Source organism: Melospiza melodia, chromosome 18 (genome assembly GCF_035770615.1).
Source record: "Melospiza melodia melodia isolate bMelMel2 chromosome 18, bMelMel2.pri, whole genome shotgun sequence".
Taxonomy (NCBI): domain Eukaryota; kingdom Metazoa; phylum Chordata; class Aves; order Passeriformes; family Passerellidae; genus Melospiza; species Melospiza melodia.
The window spans coordinates 1195017-1208418 of NC_086211.1; the positions used below are offsets into that span (position 1 = coordinate 1195017).

Sequence of the window (13402 nt, forward strand, 5' to 3'; positions counted from 1 at the left end):
CTGTGCAGGTTTGTGGTTATTCAGCTTCCCAAATCTTCCACACAAGTAAGAAAGAGAAGTAGGATGGACATGAAACAGGGGAGAAGGTTTATTTAAGAAGGAAAAGCCATGGCCAGAGGGGCAGCAGCAGCAGCTGGCCAGTCCCCAGAGAGCCAGCAGTGTTTGGAAAGCAGTTGGTTGTGGCCACATTGCCCAAGAAGTGCAGGGGCACAGGGAGGATGAGAAGGTGCACCCGGTGCTCAGAAATTCCAGGCAAATAATGAGTTGTTGGAAGGGAGAATTACTTGCACAGTTCCTGGAAGTCAAAATTGTTGAACGCTGCAAATGGAAATGTTATTTGTGCTGGATGAGAGAGAAATCAAGATACCTGTAAGGAGAAGGAGGGTACAGGATTATGGAGCTGCTGCTCTGCTGAGTGGTCCAAGGGAGGGAATGGCCTCAGGCCCTGCTGAGCCTCACAGCTTTGTTCCAAATCTCCTTTGCCAACAGGAGTTCTCCTCAACGCCGAGAACTTCTTTGAGGGGGACGCAGCGCTGGCGCCACGGGAGGCCCTGAGGAACGTGAGCGAGGCCGCAGCAGCAGAGCCGTGGCAGGCTGAGGAGGTGAGGGGGCTCCGCTCCTCCTGGGCTGCCCGGGGAGCCCTGGGGGCACGGGCAGGTGAGAGCTGTGCGTGTTCTGCAGGTGCTGGAGTTCCCAGAGCTGCCCTTCAGGCACCACGGCTTCCTCACTGCCCTGGAGTTCGCGGCGCAGGAGCTGCACCAGCCCGTCCAAGTGAGGTTCCAGCTGCACAGACTGCTGGATGGAGAAGGTGAGGATGCTCCTCAGCTCCTGTGGGGCTGGTGGAGGTTACACCATCAAATCTGGGCTGGCCTTGTGGCCCCTCTGCTCCTCTGACCCCTAAAGGCTCAGAAGTTTGGTTCTGTTTCTGGAGGAGATCGAGGGGTGGGACCCACAGCCTTGGGGCAGTGGTTATCCTGGAGAAAATAACAGGGAGAAACCTCTCTCCATGCATGAGGAGAGTGTGAGGACCATGTGGAGAAGCTCATTAATCTTCTGAGCTGTACTTTTTGCTTTGTGAAGACACATGTCAAATGGAGAATGTGTTCTGGTCCATCTGGCCCCACGGGTTAACAAGGAAGAACATTTTCCTGAGCCCATTTCTTCCTGATGGATGAGATAATCTAAAAAGCCTTTTATTCCTTGTACAACAGCTCAACAGTCACAGTTTTGGCAACAATTAATTCTGCAGCAGAATGTTTGTTGTAGCCGTGGGGTTGGCTGGTTACTAAAGGATCTTTTCTGACACTGACATGCTGATACTTTGACATGGAAACATTAACTTCAGAAAAGTTGCTTAATGTGTTTTCAATGTCAAGGCCAGCTCTTGCTTTCACTTGGACCGGCTTTCGCTGTAGCACTGATCCTTTCAGATTGCAAATTGGTACGTTCTCATTGGAAAAGAGACAACTTTGGGTTTAATGATCTTGGTGGATTTTTCCAGTAAAAGAGGACATTTTTGTAGCAGCAGGATGTGCTGCAGTTGCAGCTTTTGCTAAGAGTGGAGCCATCACCAAAATGGAAAAAAGGGTGAATTATGAGGAGAGGAGTGCATTAGTAGCATTACTCACCAGAGTGGCTATCACTGATTTCTCTTTCACTTCTTCCAGACTACCAGGAGGGAAACAATGCCACAGAACCATTCCCCAGTGCTCAGGATGATGGGAACTGGACCCTGCTGGAGTGTCCTCCTGGTTTCCAGTGGTGTCCTTTGACAAACCTGTGCTCATCCCACAACAGCTGCTGCAATGGGAGCGAGTGTGCCAACAGCTCCTTTGGCAGCAGCCCTGCCCCTGGGTCCCTGCAGCCCAACACCAGCCAGCCCAGCTATGAGCTGCTCAAGGAGTTCCTCTTTATGGTGCCAGCTGGGCCCTCTTCCCAGTACCAGGTCAGTGGTTACTGCTGGGACCAGTGGGTGGGTGGGGCAGGTTTCTCCTGGGGGTTTGGGTGAGTTTGGGTTGTTCCCCTGTGGCAGATGGAGCCACTCAAGTCCATTGGATTGAAAGAATGTGCCCATTGGCACAGGGGCTGTGGGCTCCCTGCAGTGCCCTGCTGTGCCTGGGGTGCTGGAGGGTGTCCCTGCCTATTCAGGGGGTGGAACAGGATGGGTTTTGAGGTCCAGGATGGGTTTTGAGGTCCCTTCCCATCCAAACCATTCCATGTTTCCATGTCAAGGCTGTGCAGATTCCGCAGGCTATTCCCATGGCATTAGCACAGTGGAGATGGAGCATAAAGCTGATTTCCCTGCAGGCACATTTGATTCAGAGAGGCCAAGGAGGGTTGGATGGTGACAGGTTTCCCTGTGCTGTGTTGGGATCTGCACCTTTTCTGTTGGTCCCACCTGGCAGGAAACCCAGCACTGTGCCGGGGCAGGAGCTGGCTGCTGCCTGCTCTTAACGTGAGCCATTAACCCAAACCCTCTCCTCTCTCTCTGCAGGTCCCGTTCAGCAATGAGAACATCTTTGTCAGGCCTGGGGACGTTTTCAGCATCCAGCACAGCGCAGCCCCGGGCTCGTTCCTGCAGTGCCAGCGCAGTGCCAGCTCCGTGGCCGGCAGGAACTCCTCGGGGTGGGCCCTGGGGCCGTCCCCCAGCCCCGTGGGTGCCCCCAGGGCCGGCAGCACGGCGTGCTCCGTGCGTGTGCGCTACGCCGAGGAGCAGCTGGTGCCGCTGCTGAGCCCCGGGAACGCGGGGCTGGAGCAGCCTGGGCACTACAGGCTCCGTGCCAGCGTGGACAACGGGCTCTTCCGTGCCAACCTGTCCTGCTCCTTCCGCGCAGCCTCGCGCGTGTCCGGCCTGCGCGTGCTGCACCCGGCCCCGCAGGGCTCCAGGGTGTACCTGCCCACCAACCACACCTGGCTGCTGCTCAGGCTGTCCTCGGGGACCAACGCCACGGCCAGCTGCCTGGGGGCCGGCTGCAGCAGCGTGCCCTTCGTGGCCACCTGCCCCGCGGCCGTGGCCGCGCTCTGCGCCAGGGACAACAACGACACCTGGTTTGCTGTGCTGCAGCTGGGCGGCCTCGGCGAGGGCCTCAGCACCCACGTGCTGGTGGCAGAGAACGCCGTGAGCTCGCAGAACATCACGGTCACCGTCAAGGTGGAGGAGCCCATCCGCGGGCTGAGGGCCACCCCTGACCCCGAGAGCAGAGTGCTGCTGAACACGAGGGTGGTGAGTGCTGGTTTGCTGCTGCTCTGGACCCTTCCCTGCCCTGGGGGGGTTTGTCCCTCCCCTGGGGGGTTTATCCTCCCCTGAGCTGCCAGGGTGTGTTTGCCTCGGGGCAGGGGGCGCTGCTTGCTGCTAAGCTGCCAGGCCGGGCGCTGCTGCAGGCACAGCATGTGGCACCTGCACTGGTGCTGTCCAGCAGGAGGGCAGCTGAGCTCACCTGTCCCCCTGGAGCCCCTGAGGCAAGGCAGGGCCTCCTGAGAGGGGTCACTGCCTGTCCAGTGCCCCAGGACACTAGGGACCTTAGGAGAGGCCAGTGCCTACTTTGTTTTGCCTTGTCCAGATAGTTGTTCCTTGAGGTGTTCAGATTTGCTCTGCTTAATCCTTACAGCAGCTGGCTGAAGCTGTAGAGATGTTCCACCCCTCCAAGTCTTGGAGTTTGCAGTCTTGTTTTTTCCAGTCCCCCATCCCCACAGCTACAGCCTGGGAAGCTGCTCAGTAACTGCCCCATATGCTCTGTACAAGCTCTGGCTGCTTCTGGCAGATGCTGTGCCTGCACCTCTTGGTCTCACCCTTCCTGCTGCCACAGGCTGCTCAGGAGGCACTGCTGGAGTGAGGAGGGACCTGCCCTGTCCAGCCTCTTCAGTCCTTGGGTCAGGCACCATCCCTGGACGAGGGTCAGAGGCTCAGCTTACAGGTGTAGCTAAAGCCGGACTGTTTCTGCAGAGATTTTAGAAGGTTTTTTAGTCAGCAACAGGGACCTGATCACAAGAGCAGAGTGCTGGGCTGTGGGAGCAGGGAGTGTGGGGTCTGCTCCCAGCTCTGCTGGGGATTAATGGAGTCAGGGTCTGCATTTCTCCATCAGCAGCAGAGCCACAGATGATCTGTCACCTCTGTGCCATGCCCTGAGGGCACTGCAGCTGTGGGAGCCTCCCAGTCTGGCTCTGCTCCCTCTCCAGTTCAGCTGGAGGTCTCTGGGAAGTGCTGGGCGTGCTTTTCTCTTGCACTAGTGTGAAATGTTCTCGTGCCTTTCAGAGCTACATCCCTGTGATGGAGGCTGGCTCAGATGTGACTTTCCGATGGACAGTAGATGATAAGCCATCTTTCACTTTTTACAATGTTGTCTTCAACGTTATCTACCAAAGCCCAGCTGTGTACAAGCTCTCGGTAAGCCAAGGCCTTTCCCATGACACCATTTCACCCCTGGCTTTCCATCCCATCCCACAAACTCCTCAGGAAAAGCAGCAGGGAGAGAAGGCAGAGTTGAGTTGAGGTTTTCACTGTGCTCGTTTGCTGTTTCTCACGGAGCTGCTCTTGCAAATGCAGATAGTTTCTTGTACTCCTACATTGCTGTGCTGTGCTCCTCCTCTGTGCTTTCTCCTCTTTTCTCCAAGCTCCCCATTCTGTTCATGGAGTGTCTGTGTTTCCCCAGCAGGAATGAGCAGGGAGCCCCTGCTCTGGCAGGCAGGAAATCTGGATTCAGAGCCTGGCAGAGGCAGGGTGCATCATGAGACTTCCATAGGCAGGCCAGAGCTTCTCCCACGAGCTGCTGCGTTCTCTGTCCTGCTCTGTTTCTCCTGGTGCAGACTGGAGTGCTGGCTTTGCCACGGCCCCTGAAGGAGGGAGCAGAGCCTGGGCCAGGGGAGCTGTGTGTTGTGGGGCAGGAGCTGAGCTCTGGCCAGCACTTTGTGTGTCCTGCCCTGCTCTGGTGCAAGGTGCTGGATCTGCTCTCAGGGTGTCCCTTGGCCTCCTGAGCAGACACCAGCCCAGCCCTGAGGCCATGCTTGCACTAATTTGCTGGGTGCAGCACTAATTTGCTGAGGGCAGCACTAATTTGCTGGGTGCAGCACTGTGCTGAGGGCCTGGGCTGCTTTCACCTGCAGAGCTGCCAAGGTGCTGTTGGCCTGGGGGGCTCTGGGTTCAGTGCAGCACATCCACAGCAGCCCAGGCAGCTCGTCCCTGCTGGGGTAGGAGGTCTGTCCCAGTGGGTTTGAGCCACTCAAACCAGCAGCTCAGCCCTGCTGCAGGTGAGAAGGTGAAGCTGCTCTGTCAGTGTTACGTGCCTAGAAAACCATGAGGATTCTGCTCTACTTCTGTCATGTCTCTTCTTGTGTCCCTTTCCCTCCTTTGCCCAGCCTCTGTCCCTCTCTGTGCCCACCACACCAGGATCCCGGAGCTGCCCTTGCTGTGCTTGGTTTTATGAGCCTCTCCCCTCCCTGCTCTGTGCTTGAAGCCATTTTCTGCCACTCTCCTGAGGAAATTGGGTGGCTCCTGTCCCCTTGGTGGCAGCAGGTGCCTGTGCCCAGCAGCTGGAGCTGCAGGGCACATTGGAGCAGGCAGAGGGGCAGCTGGCACATTCAGAGGCAAAGGATGAGAAGCTCCTCTCCTTGTCCTCTTGCTGTAGCACCAGCCCTTCCTCAGACTGGCTGTAGGGCTGAATACTTGGCCACTCTCTCTGCCCTGACCTGCTCACTTCAGTCCAGCAAACCCCACTCTGAGGGCAGCAAGGGGACCCCAAACCCATTCTTTGTCCCTTGTCCTCCCCAGCTCACCGCCTCCAACCACGTCAGCAACTTCACAGTCAACTACAACGTGACGGTGGAGATGATGAACAGGATGAGGAACCTGACGGTGGTGGGGGCCCTGCCCGTGGTGCCCCAGAACAGCAGCGTGGAGTTCAGCGCCCGCGTTCACGTGGACTCGGCTGTGGAGGCTCTGTTCCTGTGAGTCCTGTGCTGCTTCCCCAAAGTCAGGATCCTTCTGTGCACATCTAACCTTGCCTGCACAGTTTCTCTTCCCAGGGCCAGCTGGTCCCTCTCAGCTGCTGTTTAGTTATGTGAAATCTCTGTGAGTGGGGGTCAGTCACACACCTGTAATTCAGGCTGAAATCCTTTCCATTTGAAGTGTTACGACACTGCTTTAATTTGGGTTCTTCCTCCTCCTCCTCCTCTCAGCACAGCTGCTTGGTACTTGGCATTCTGTTTCCTGTGGTTTTTTTGGAGAACCCAGTCCTGAAAGACAAGCCAGGATTGCTCTGGGATTTCTTGGATTCTCCTGTTGTGCAGTGTAACGTGGTTTGCTTGTTTTTCCAGGTGGGATTTTGGAGATGGTGTCCAGGAGACATACCTGTTCAAACCTCCCTACAACAAGTCTTTCCTTGTTCCTGATCCCAGTGTCCATGAGGTTGTCATTGAGCACAACGTTTCACACATCTACCAAGACCCAGGTATGCTCAGCAAGGCTCTTTGGGGAAGAAGGGGCTCAGGCATTTTTGGTCTGAGGGGTGTGCACAAGACACTTCCAAAACACCCAGGGCTTGTAAATCATTGTCTGATTCCTGAGCAGACAGCCAGAGTGACTGAGTGTCTCTAGCAGCTGCCATCCTCTCTAACCCTGTTTCCCAGGGAAGTTTGGCCATGCTGTAAGCAGCAGGTCCACCACACTCAGCCCCTTTGTGGGCAGTCTCAGCAGAAGGATGAGGGGCAGGCAACCCCCAGGCTGGTGGGGTGGGTGGGCAGCAGGAGGGGTCAGTTCTGTGGGTGAGCAGTAAGAAAATCTTTTATCTCTACCTGTTGGACTGGCTCCTTTCATGATGCTGGTCCCCATACACATGACCTGGTGTAATTCCTGCTGGTCCTGGGCTGGAGCGGGACAGCCCAGAGTGTGCACAGCACAGGAGCAGAGTGTCCCCTGCAGCCCCTGTCACACTCCCCACCCCATGACAGCACTGTTGTCAGGCATGTCCTCACCCTGCCCTTGTTCTGCTCTCTCCCAACGCAGGAGAATACGCCCTGATGGTTGTTGTGTCCAACCAGTACGAGAACCTCACGCACCTGAGCGCAGTGCAGGTTCACAGCCCCCTGGTTGCCGTGCAGGTGGAGGCAGAGCAGGATGTTCTGGTGGTGGGCCGGCCGGTCACCTTCCGAGCCACCGCCCTGCCGTCCCCGTACGGCGTGGTGTACACCTGGGACTTTGGGGACAGCTCCTCGCTGCTCACAGAGCCCCAGGCCACAGCCACCCACAGCTACCCCCGCCGAGGGGTGTACAACGTCACCGTGACAGCCAACAACACCGTGAGCAGCGTGGGCGCCGTGGAGTGCTACCAGGTGTTCGAGGAGATAACGGGGCTGCGCGTTTCCGCTGATGAGGCTGCAGAGCAGGGGGCACCTGTCACCATCAACGCCTCTGTGCACACTGGGGACAGCATCACTTGGATATTCGACATGGGCGACGGGACAGTGCTGAGGAGTCAGGTGCCAGTGGTGGAACATGTGTACATAAAGGACATCAACTGCACCGTGAACGTGACAGCCGTGAATCCTGTGAACTCCGTCTCCCAGGCGGTTCCTGTCCGGATATTTGTCCTGGAAATACTCAAAATAGAGCCTACTTCTTGCATCCTGGAGCACCCCGACGTGCAGCTCACCGCCTACGTGACGGGGAATCCTGAGGAGTACATCTTTGACTGGACTTTTGGGGACGGCTCCTCCAATGTCACAGTCAGCGGGGACCCTGTGGTGATGCACAACTTCACCCGGAGCGGGACGTTCCCGCTCACCCTGACCCTCTCCAGCAGCTTTAACAAGGCTAACTACTTCACCAGTGTCTGTGTGGAGCCAGAGATCCTCAACGTCACCCTCCTGCCCTCCAAACGCTTTGTGAGGCTCGGGGAAGAGACCTCCTTCCAGGTCAGTGCTGTGCCTCCCTACCAGTACCGCTACCGCTGGGATTTCGGCAACAACGAGTCCACCAGGTCCAGTGGCACTGAGGTGACCTACACCTACAAGAACACAGGGGTCTTCCTGGTCACGGTGACCGTCTCCAACAATGTGTCTTTCAACAATGACACGGCCTTTGTGGAGGTCCAGGAGCCGGTTGGGGTAGCAAAGATTGAGTATAACGGGACCGATGTTCTGGAGCTGAACCAGATCTACCTGTTCTCTGCCAGCATGAATGGAACCAAAGTGAGTTACTGCTGGGACTTTGGGGATGGCACTGTCCAGCCTGGGCAGGTGGCCACCCACTCCTACAACAGCACAGGGCACTACAGCATTACAGTGATGGGGCAGAACGATGTGAGCTCCAACGAGACCACCATTGATGTCACGGTGAAGCGGCGGCTCTTTGGCCTGACCGTCAATGCCAGCAGGACAGTGGTGCCACTGAATGGCTCGGTGAGCTTTGTGGCCACCCTGGTGGCTGGCACTGCCATCCGCTACTCGTGGATCCTCTGTGACCGCTGTACTCCCATCCAGGGCTCCTCCACCATTTCCTACACCTTCCGCTCTGTGGGCACCTTCAACGTCATTGTCACGGCCGAGAACAAGATCAGCTCGCTGCAGGACAGCATCTTTGTCTACGTCCTGGAGCAGATTGAGGGCCTGCAGGTGGCCAGCACCGACCTGGTGGAGGACTTGTATTTCCCAACCAACAAAACACTGCATTTGCAGGCCGTGGTGAGAGAGGGCACAAACATCTCCTACAGCTGGGTGGTCCAAAGGGATGGCAGTGCTGTGCAGACCTTCACTGGGAAAACCTTCCTCTTGAGCATCCTGGAAGCTGGGAACTACACTGTCTACCTGAAGGCCACCAACATGCTGGGCTGTGCCACTGCTAACAGGACACTGGAGTTCATTGAAAACCTTGGTGTCCTAAAGCCCTATGCCTTCCCCAACCCAGCTGCTGTTAATGCCTCTGTGAACATCAGTGCCACCATAACCAGTGGCACTGGCGTCATGTACGTGTGGTACCTGGAGGATGGCTCCTCTCCTGTCACCTCTGAACCCTTTATTATACACTCCTTCCAAAGCCCTGGGATGATTGAGGTCATTGTGGGAGCAGAAAACAAGCTGAATTCAACCAATGCCACTGTTTCTGTGTGTGTGGAGGAGGCCATCGAGGGGCTGAGTATAGGGACAGCAGAGCTGGACTGTAGGTATGTCTCCTCAGGCTCCACGGTGGTGTTTGAGGGGGAGCTGCAGAGGGGCACTGAAGTGACCTGGCTGTGGGAGGTGCCAAATGGCACACTGAGTGGCCAGTCCGTGGCAGTCACCTTCCCCACGGCGGGGTGGTACACGGTCCACCTGAACGCCTCCAACGACATCAGCTGGGCTCTGGCCAGCAGGAACATCTCCGTGCTGGACAGGATTCAAGGTCTGGAAGTCGTCGCCAGCAAGAAGGTGGTGGAGCCAGGAGAGCAGGTCACCTTTGAGATCAGGATGCTGTCAGGTACCTCTGTGAATTACCTGGTGAGCATTAGTGGGGACTACTCCGTGGTGCTCAACAGCTCCAGGTACAGCCACGAGTTCACCAAGAGCGGCGATTACCTGGTGACCGTGACCGTGCAGAACCAGATCAGCATCGCCCACGCCCAGGTGCTCATCTCTGTCCTGGAGCCCATCCAGGGTGTCAGGCTGCTGAACTGCTGCGAGGAGGGCATTGCCACGGGCACGGAGAAGAGCTTCAGTGCCCGCGTGGGCAGCGGCTCCCGCGTGTCCTTCTCCTGGCAGTTCTGCCTGTGGAAGGAGCGAGGCCGCTCCGTGGTTGCTGCGTCAGGAGACAGAGTGTCCTATGCTCCAGAAGCTGCAGGGCTGCTGGAGATCCACCTCACTGCCTTCAACGATCTGGGAAGTGTCAACATCACCAGAACCATCCAGGTGCAGGACCCCATAGTGCAGGTGTCCCTCAGTGCCACCAATGCCTTTGTCAACAGGACGGCGCTGTTTGAAGCCGTGGTGCTGCCCAGCAGCAGGAGCGTTGAGTTCTTGTGGAGCTTTGGGGATGGCTCTTCCACTCAAACCACCAGGGTTGCAGTGGCCAACTATTCCTACCTGAGCCCTGGGGATTACCTGGTGGAGGTGAATGCCACCAATCTCATCAGCTTCTTCATAGCCCAGCTCACTGTCACCGTCAAAGTCCTGGAGTGCGAGGAGCCCGAGGTGGAGCTGGCCCTGCCACCACAGGTGGTTATGAAGAGATCCCAGAGGAACTACCTGGAGGCACAGATTGACCTCCGAGGGTGCTTCAAGTACCAGACAGAGCACCTGTGGGAGATCTACCGAGCGCCCAGCTGCATGAACCTGGATGACTCCAGCAGGATCCGGCTGCCCAACGTCGACGTGAACAGGCCCCAGCTGGTCATCCCAAAGCTCGGCCTGGAAGTTGGGAACTACTGCTTCATGTTTATTGTCTCCTTTGGAGACACCCCGCTGTCCAAAAGCATCTTTGCCAACGTGACTGTGATCCCGAGCAAGCTGGTCCCAATCATTGATGGGGGCTCGTACCGTGTATGGTCCAACACCCAGGACTTAATCCTGGATGGGGAGAAATCCTATGACCCGAACCTGGATGATGGGGAACAGACCCCCTTGTTGTATGAGTGGTCCTGCACATCCTCCTCCAAGGTAAGAGCAGCCTTGCCCAGCCGCAGTGACCATTTAGGAGCTCCAGCTCCTCCACAAACATGTCTGGGGTGAAATGGTGTCGCGGGAAGCTTTTGTGAGCATCTCTAACAGAGCTGCTCTGGCAGGAGGGTTGCAAACGTTCAGTTCCCAGCTCAGGATGATGATACAGAAATTGGTGTGAGGTGTGGTGCAGTGCAGTGCCCCTGGGCAGGGCAGAAGGGCTGGCTCTGAGAGGGAGACATGGGCATTGCTGCTTCCATGGCATTTTCCTCTGGTCCCCGCTGTCACTGATGCTGTTTCTGTGCCCTGAGAGTGTTACGGAGCTGCTGATGCAGCCTGGGAGCTCAGGGCTCTGGTCCCTCTCCCATGAACAGTTAAATGTCTCTAATGCCATCAGGGGACAAAGGTAGACTTTGGAGAGGTTGAGTGACCATAGCTTGTGGTCACTAGCAGGTCACTGTCCTCGTGCTGCAGTGATCTGACCCTGCACTGATGGAAGGGCAAGGGAGACCTGCCTGGCAAATCCCCATGGGAATCCACCTCAGCAGCATTTTTGATTGAATGTGGAACTCTTTTGCTTGTACAATGTCATGTTTTCTATCTTTTTCTCAAATGTGAAGTGTGTGGGGGTTGGACTTTTTGGTTTAATGTGAGCTTTTTGTGTTGCTTGGCAATGTTTGTAAGGTATTTAATGAAGAATTAATTGCTGTAAACTACAAATGTGAAACTCAGATGAAATACAGGAGTATTCCAACTACTGTTTACTAACCTGAAGAGTAGGATAATGTGTTTTATTGTCCAACACGCCCTGTTTCTCCCACCCTAGTGGTGGCACTGCGCAGCAAGGTCTGTGACAGTGACTCTGTGTGGACCTGAATGTTTTGGCTGTGGACTAACCCGATGTGCACCCTTACCAAGGAGGGTTTGAAAGTTCTTTTCTCCTTGCAAGCAGAGCTCGGCTGCAGGGTGCTCTCTGAATTTCAGTGCCAAGGAAGGAATTGTCACAATTTCCAAAGCTCTATTAGAGGCAGATGTGGAGTACACGTTCGACCTCACCGTCAGGAAGGAAGGGATGAGTCCCGAGGCCACCAACCAAACCGTACGTACCACACTCAGCTGTCACCTTCTCTGTGTGGCACAGCCACCTTTGAGGCACAGAGTCTGGGATGGTTGGGATGGAAGGACCCTAAAGATCACCCATTGCCGTGGCAGGGACACTTTCCACTGTCTCAGGGTGCTCCAAGCCTTGTCCAGCCTGGTCTTGGACACTGTCAGGAATCCAGGGACAGCCACAGCTGCTCTGGGCACCTGTGCCAGGGCCTGCCCACCCTCACAGGGAAGAATTAGTCCCTTTCCCAAGGAAATTTCTATAGACAAAGGAAACTTCCTATCCCACTCTTCAGCATTCCCAGCTCTTCACATGCTACAGGCTCTGCCCTCATTTTACCCAGAGAGCTTCCTAAGAGCCAGGGCTCAGTTTTACTGTCAATAATTCCTCTCTTCTCACCTTCCAAGCTCTTTTAGGGGAGGGTTTTTTCAGGGCACGTTGTTTGTGTCCCACGAATCCCAGGGCTGAGCTCACCCTCTCAGTTCTGTCGGGAACATCCATCGTGGTGCAGTTGGCAACTGGAGATGGACTCAGGCTGGAAGTGGAAACTCTTACAGCCCGGGTTTGAAACCAGAGCTGCGGGATGAAAAGAAAAAAATGAAATTGATAGTCTTTCAAGGACATTCCGTACTATCTGGTTTCCATGCAGGAGTACAAAACAACGCTCCCAGTGTCGCAGGAAATGTGCAGATACCGGCGGGATGAGCGGGGCTCCAGCGCAGGCCTGGGGAATATTCATCCCCTTTTAAGGGTCTGCCATGTTAAACAATGTCTTCATTACTGTCTTTGAATTCATAACACTCGTTATGCCAGGGCAGAGGGCTCAGTCCAGTGCTGGACAAGCCCATTTCCTCAGGGATTAAAGGAATTTAGACAGAGCGCAGGAGTCAGAGTTCAGCTGCTGTTGTGTCTGAGCCACCGGTGCCTCTGGAGCTCCTCGAGTGCTCTGCCAGGAAGGTGTGGTGGATGTCTGGAGATGTGCAGTCGGATTCCAGCTGGAAGCCTGGAACAACGTGCTGCTCCCTGGAAAAGGTGGTCCTTCCATCCCCACCTGGCAGCACAAGCAGGGTTTGCTGGGAATTCAGCACCAGGGACCAGAGGGCCATTTCAGAAGTCATTTATGTTGTTTAAAAGTGTAAATAAATAAATCCAGAATAACCTAGATCGGCCCAGCTTGGTGTTGGGTGGCCCTGGCAGACCGCTCATGGAACTGGGCAGTGTGAGAGCGGAGATGCAGCTTAAATCTGACCCCAGATCCTTTGGGAATGCCTTCCTGCTGTTCCTTAGCACAGACTGGGCTGGTGCAGAGCAATTCCTCCCTGCAGCACCAGGTGCTGGGGTGTGTCCTTAACTGTTAGGTGTGTGTGCTTTGGTGTCAGACCTTCTGATGGAGCCTCTTGCCTTCCCAGGTGTTCATCAAGAGGGGAGGAGTCCCCATTGTGTCCCTGGAGTGCGTTTCCTGCAAGGCTCAGTCTGTCTACGAGGTCAGCAAGAGCTCCTACGTGTACCTGGAGGGCACCTGCCAGAACTGTCACAACGACTCCAAGCTTGGGGTAAAGTCACAAGGCTTTGCTTCACCTCTGGGGGCTCTGGGAGAAGGGGTAGGCAGAGGTGGAGAGGGAAAGAGAAGTGAGGTCCTGGACCTAAATTGCTGTGGAGACAAGGAGGGGAAGC

At 55.8% G+C, this 13402-nt stretch overlaps 1 protein-coding gene across 1 annotated transcript in view; it reads left to right on the forward strand.

Moving 5' to 3' along the window:
- PKD1 (polycystin 1, transient receptor potential channel interacting) overlaps positions 1-13402 on the forward strand; it is a 75043-nt gene that overhangs the window by 37153 nt on the left and 24488 nt on the right. Inside the window, exons 8-17 of the mRNA XM_063171528.1 lie at positions 490-602; positions 682-808; positions 1668-1945; positions 2495-3223; positions 4253-4384; positions 5765-5940; positions 6310-6443; positions 6998-10620; positions 11573-11719; positions 13138-13281. Of these exons, the coding sequence (XP_063027598.1) occupies positions 490-602; positions 682-808; positions 1668-1945; positions 2495-3223; positions 4253-4384; positions 5765-5940; positions 6310-6443; positions 6998-10620; positions 11573-11719; positions 13138-13281 (5603 nt within the window). The remainder of the gene's footprint in view (positions 1-489; positions 603-681; positions 809-1667; positions 1946-2494; positions 3224-4252; positions 4385-5764; positions 5941-6309; positions 6444-6997; positions 10621-11572; positions 11720-13137; positions 13282-13402) is intronic.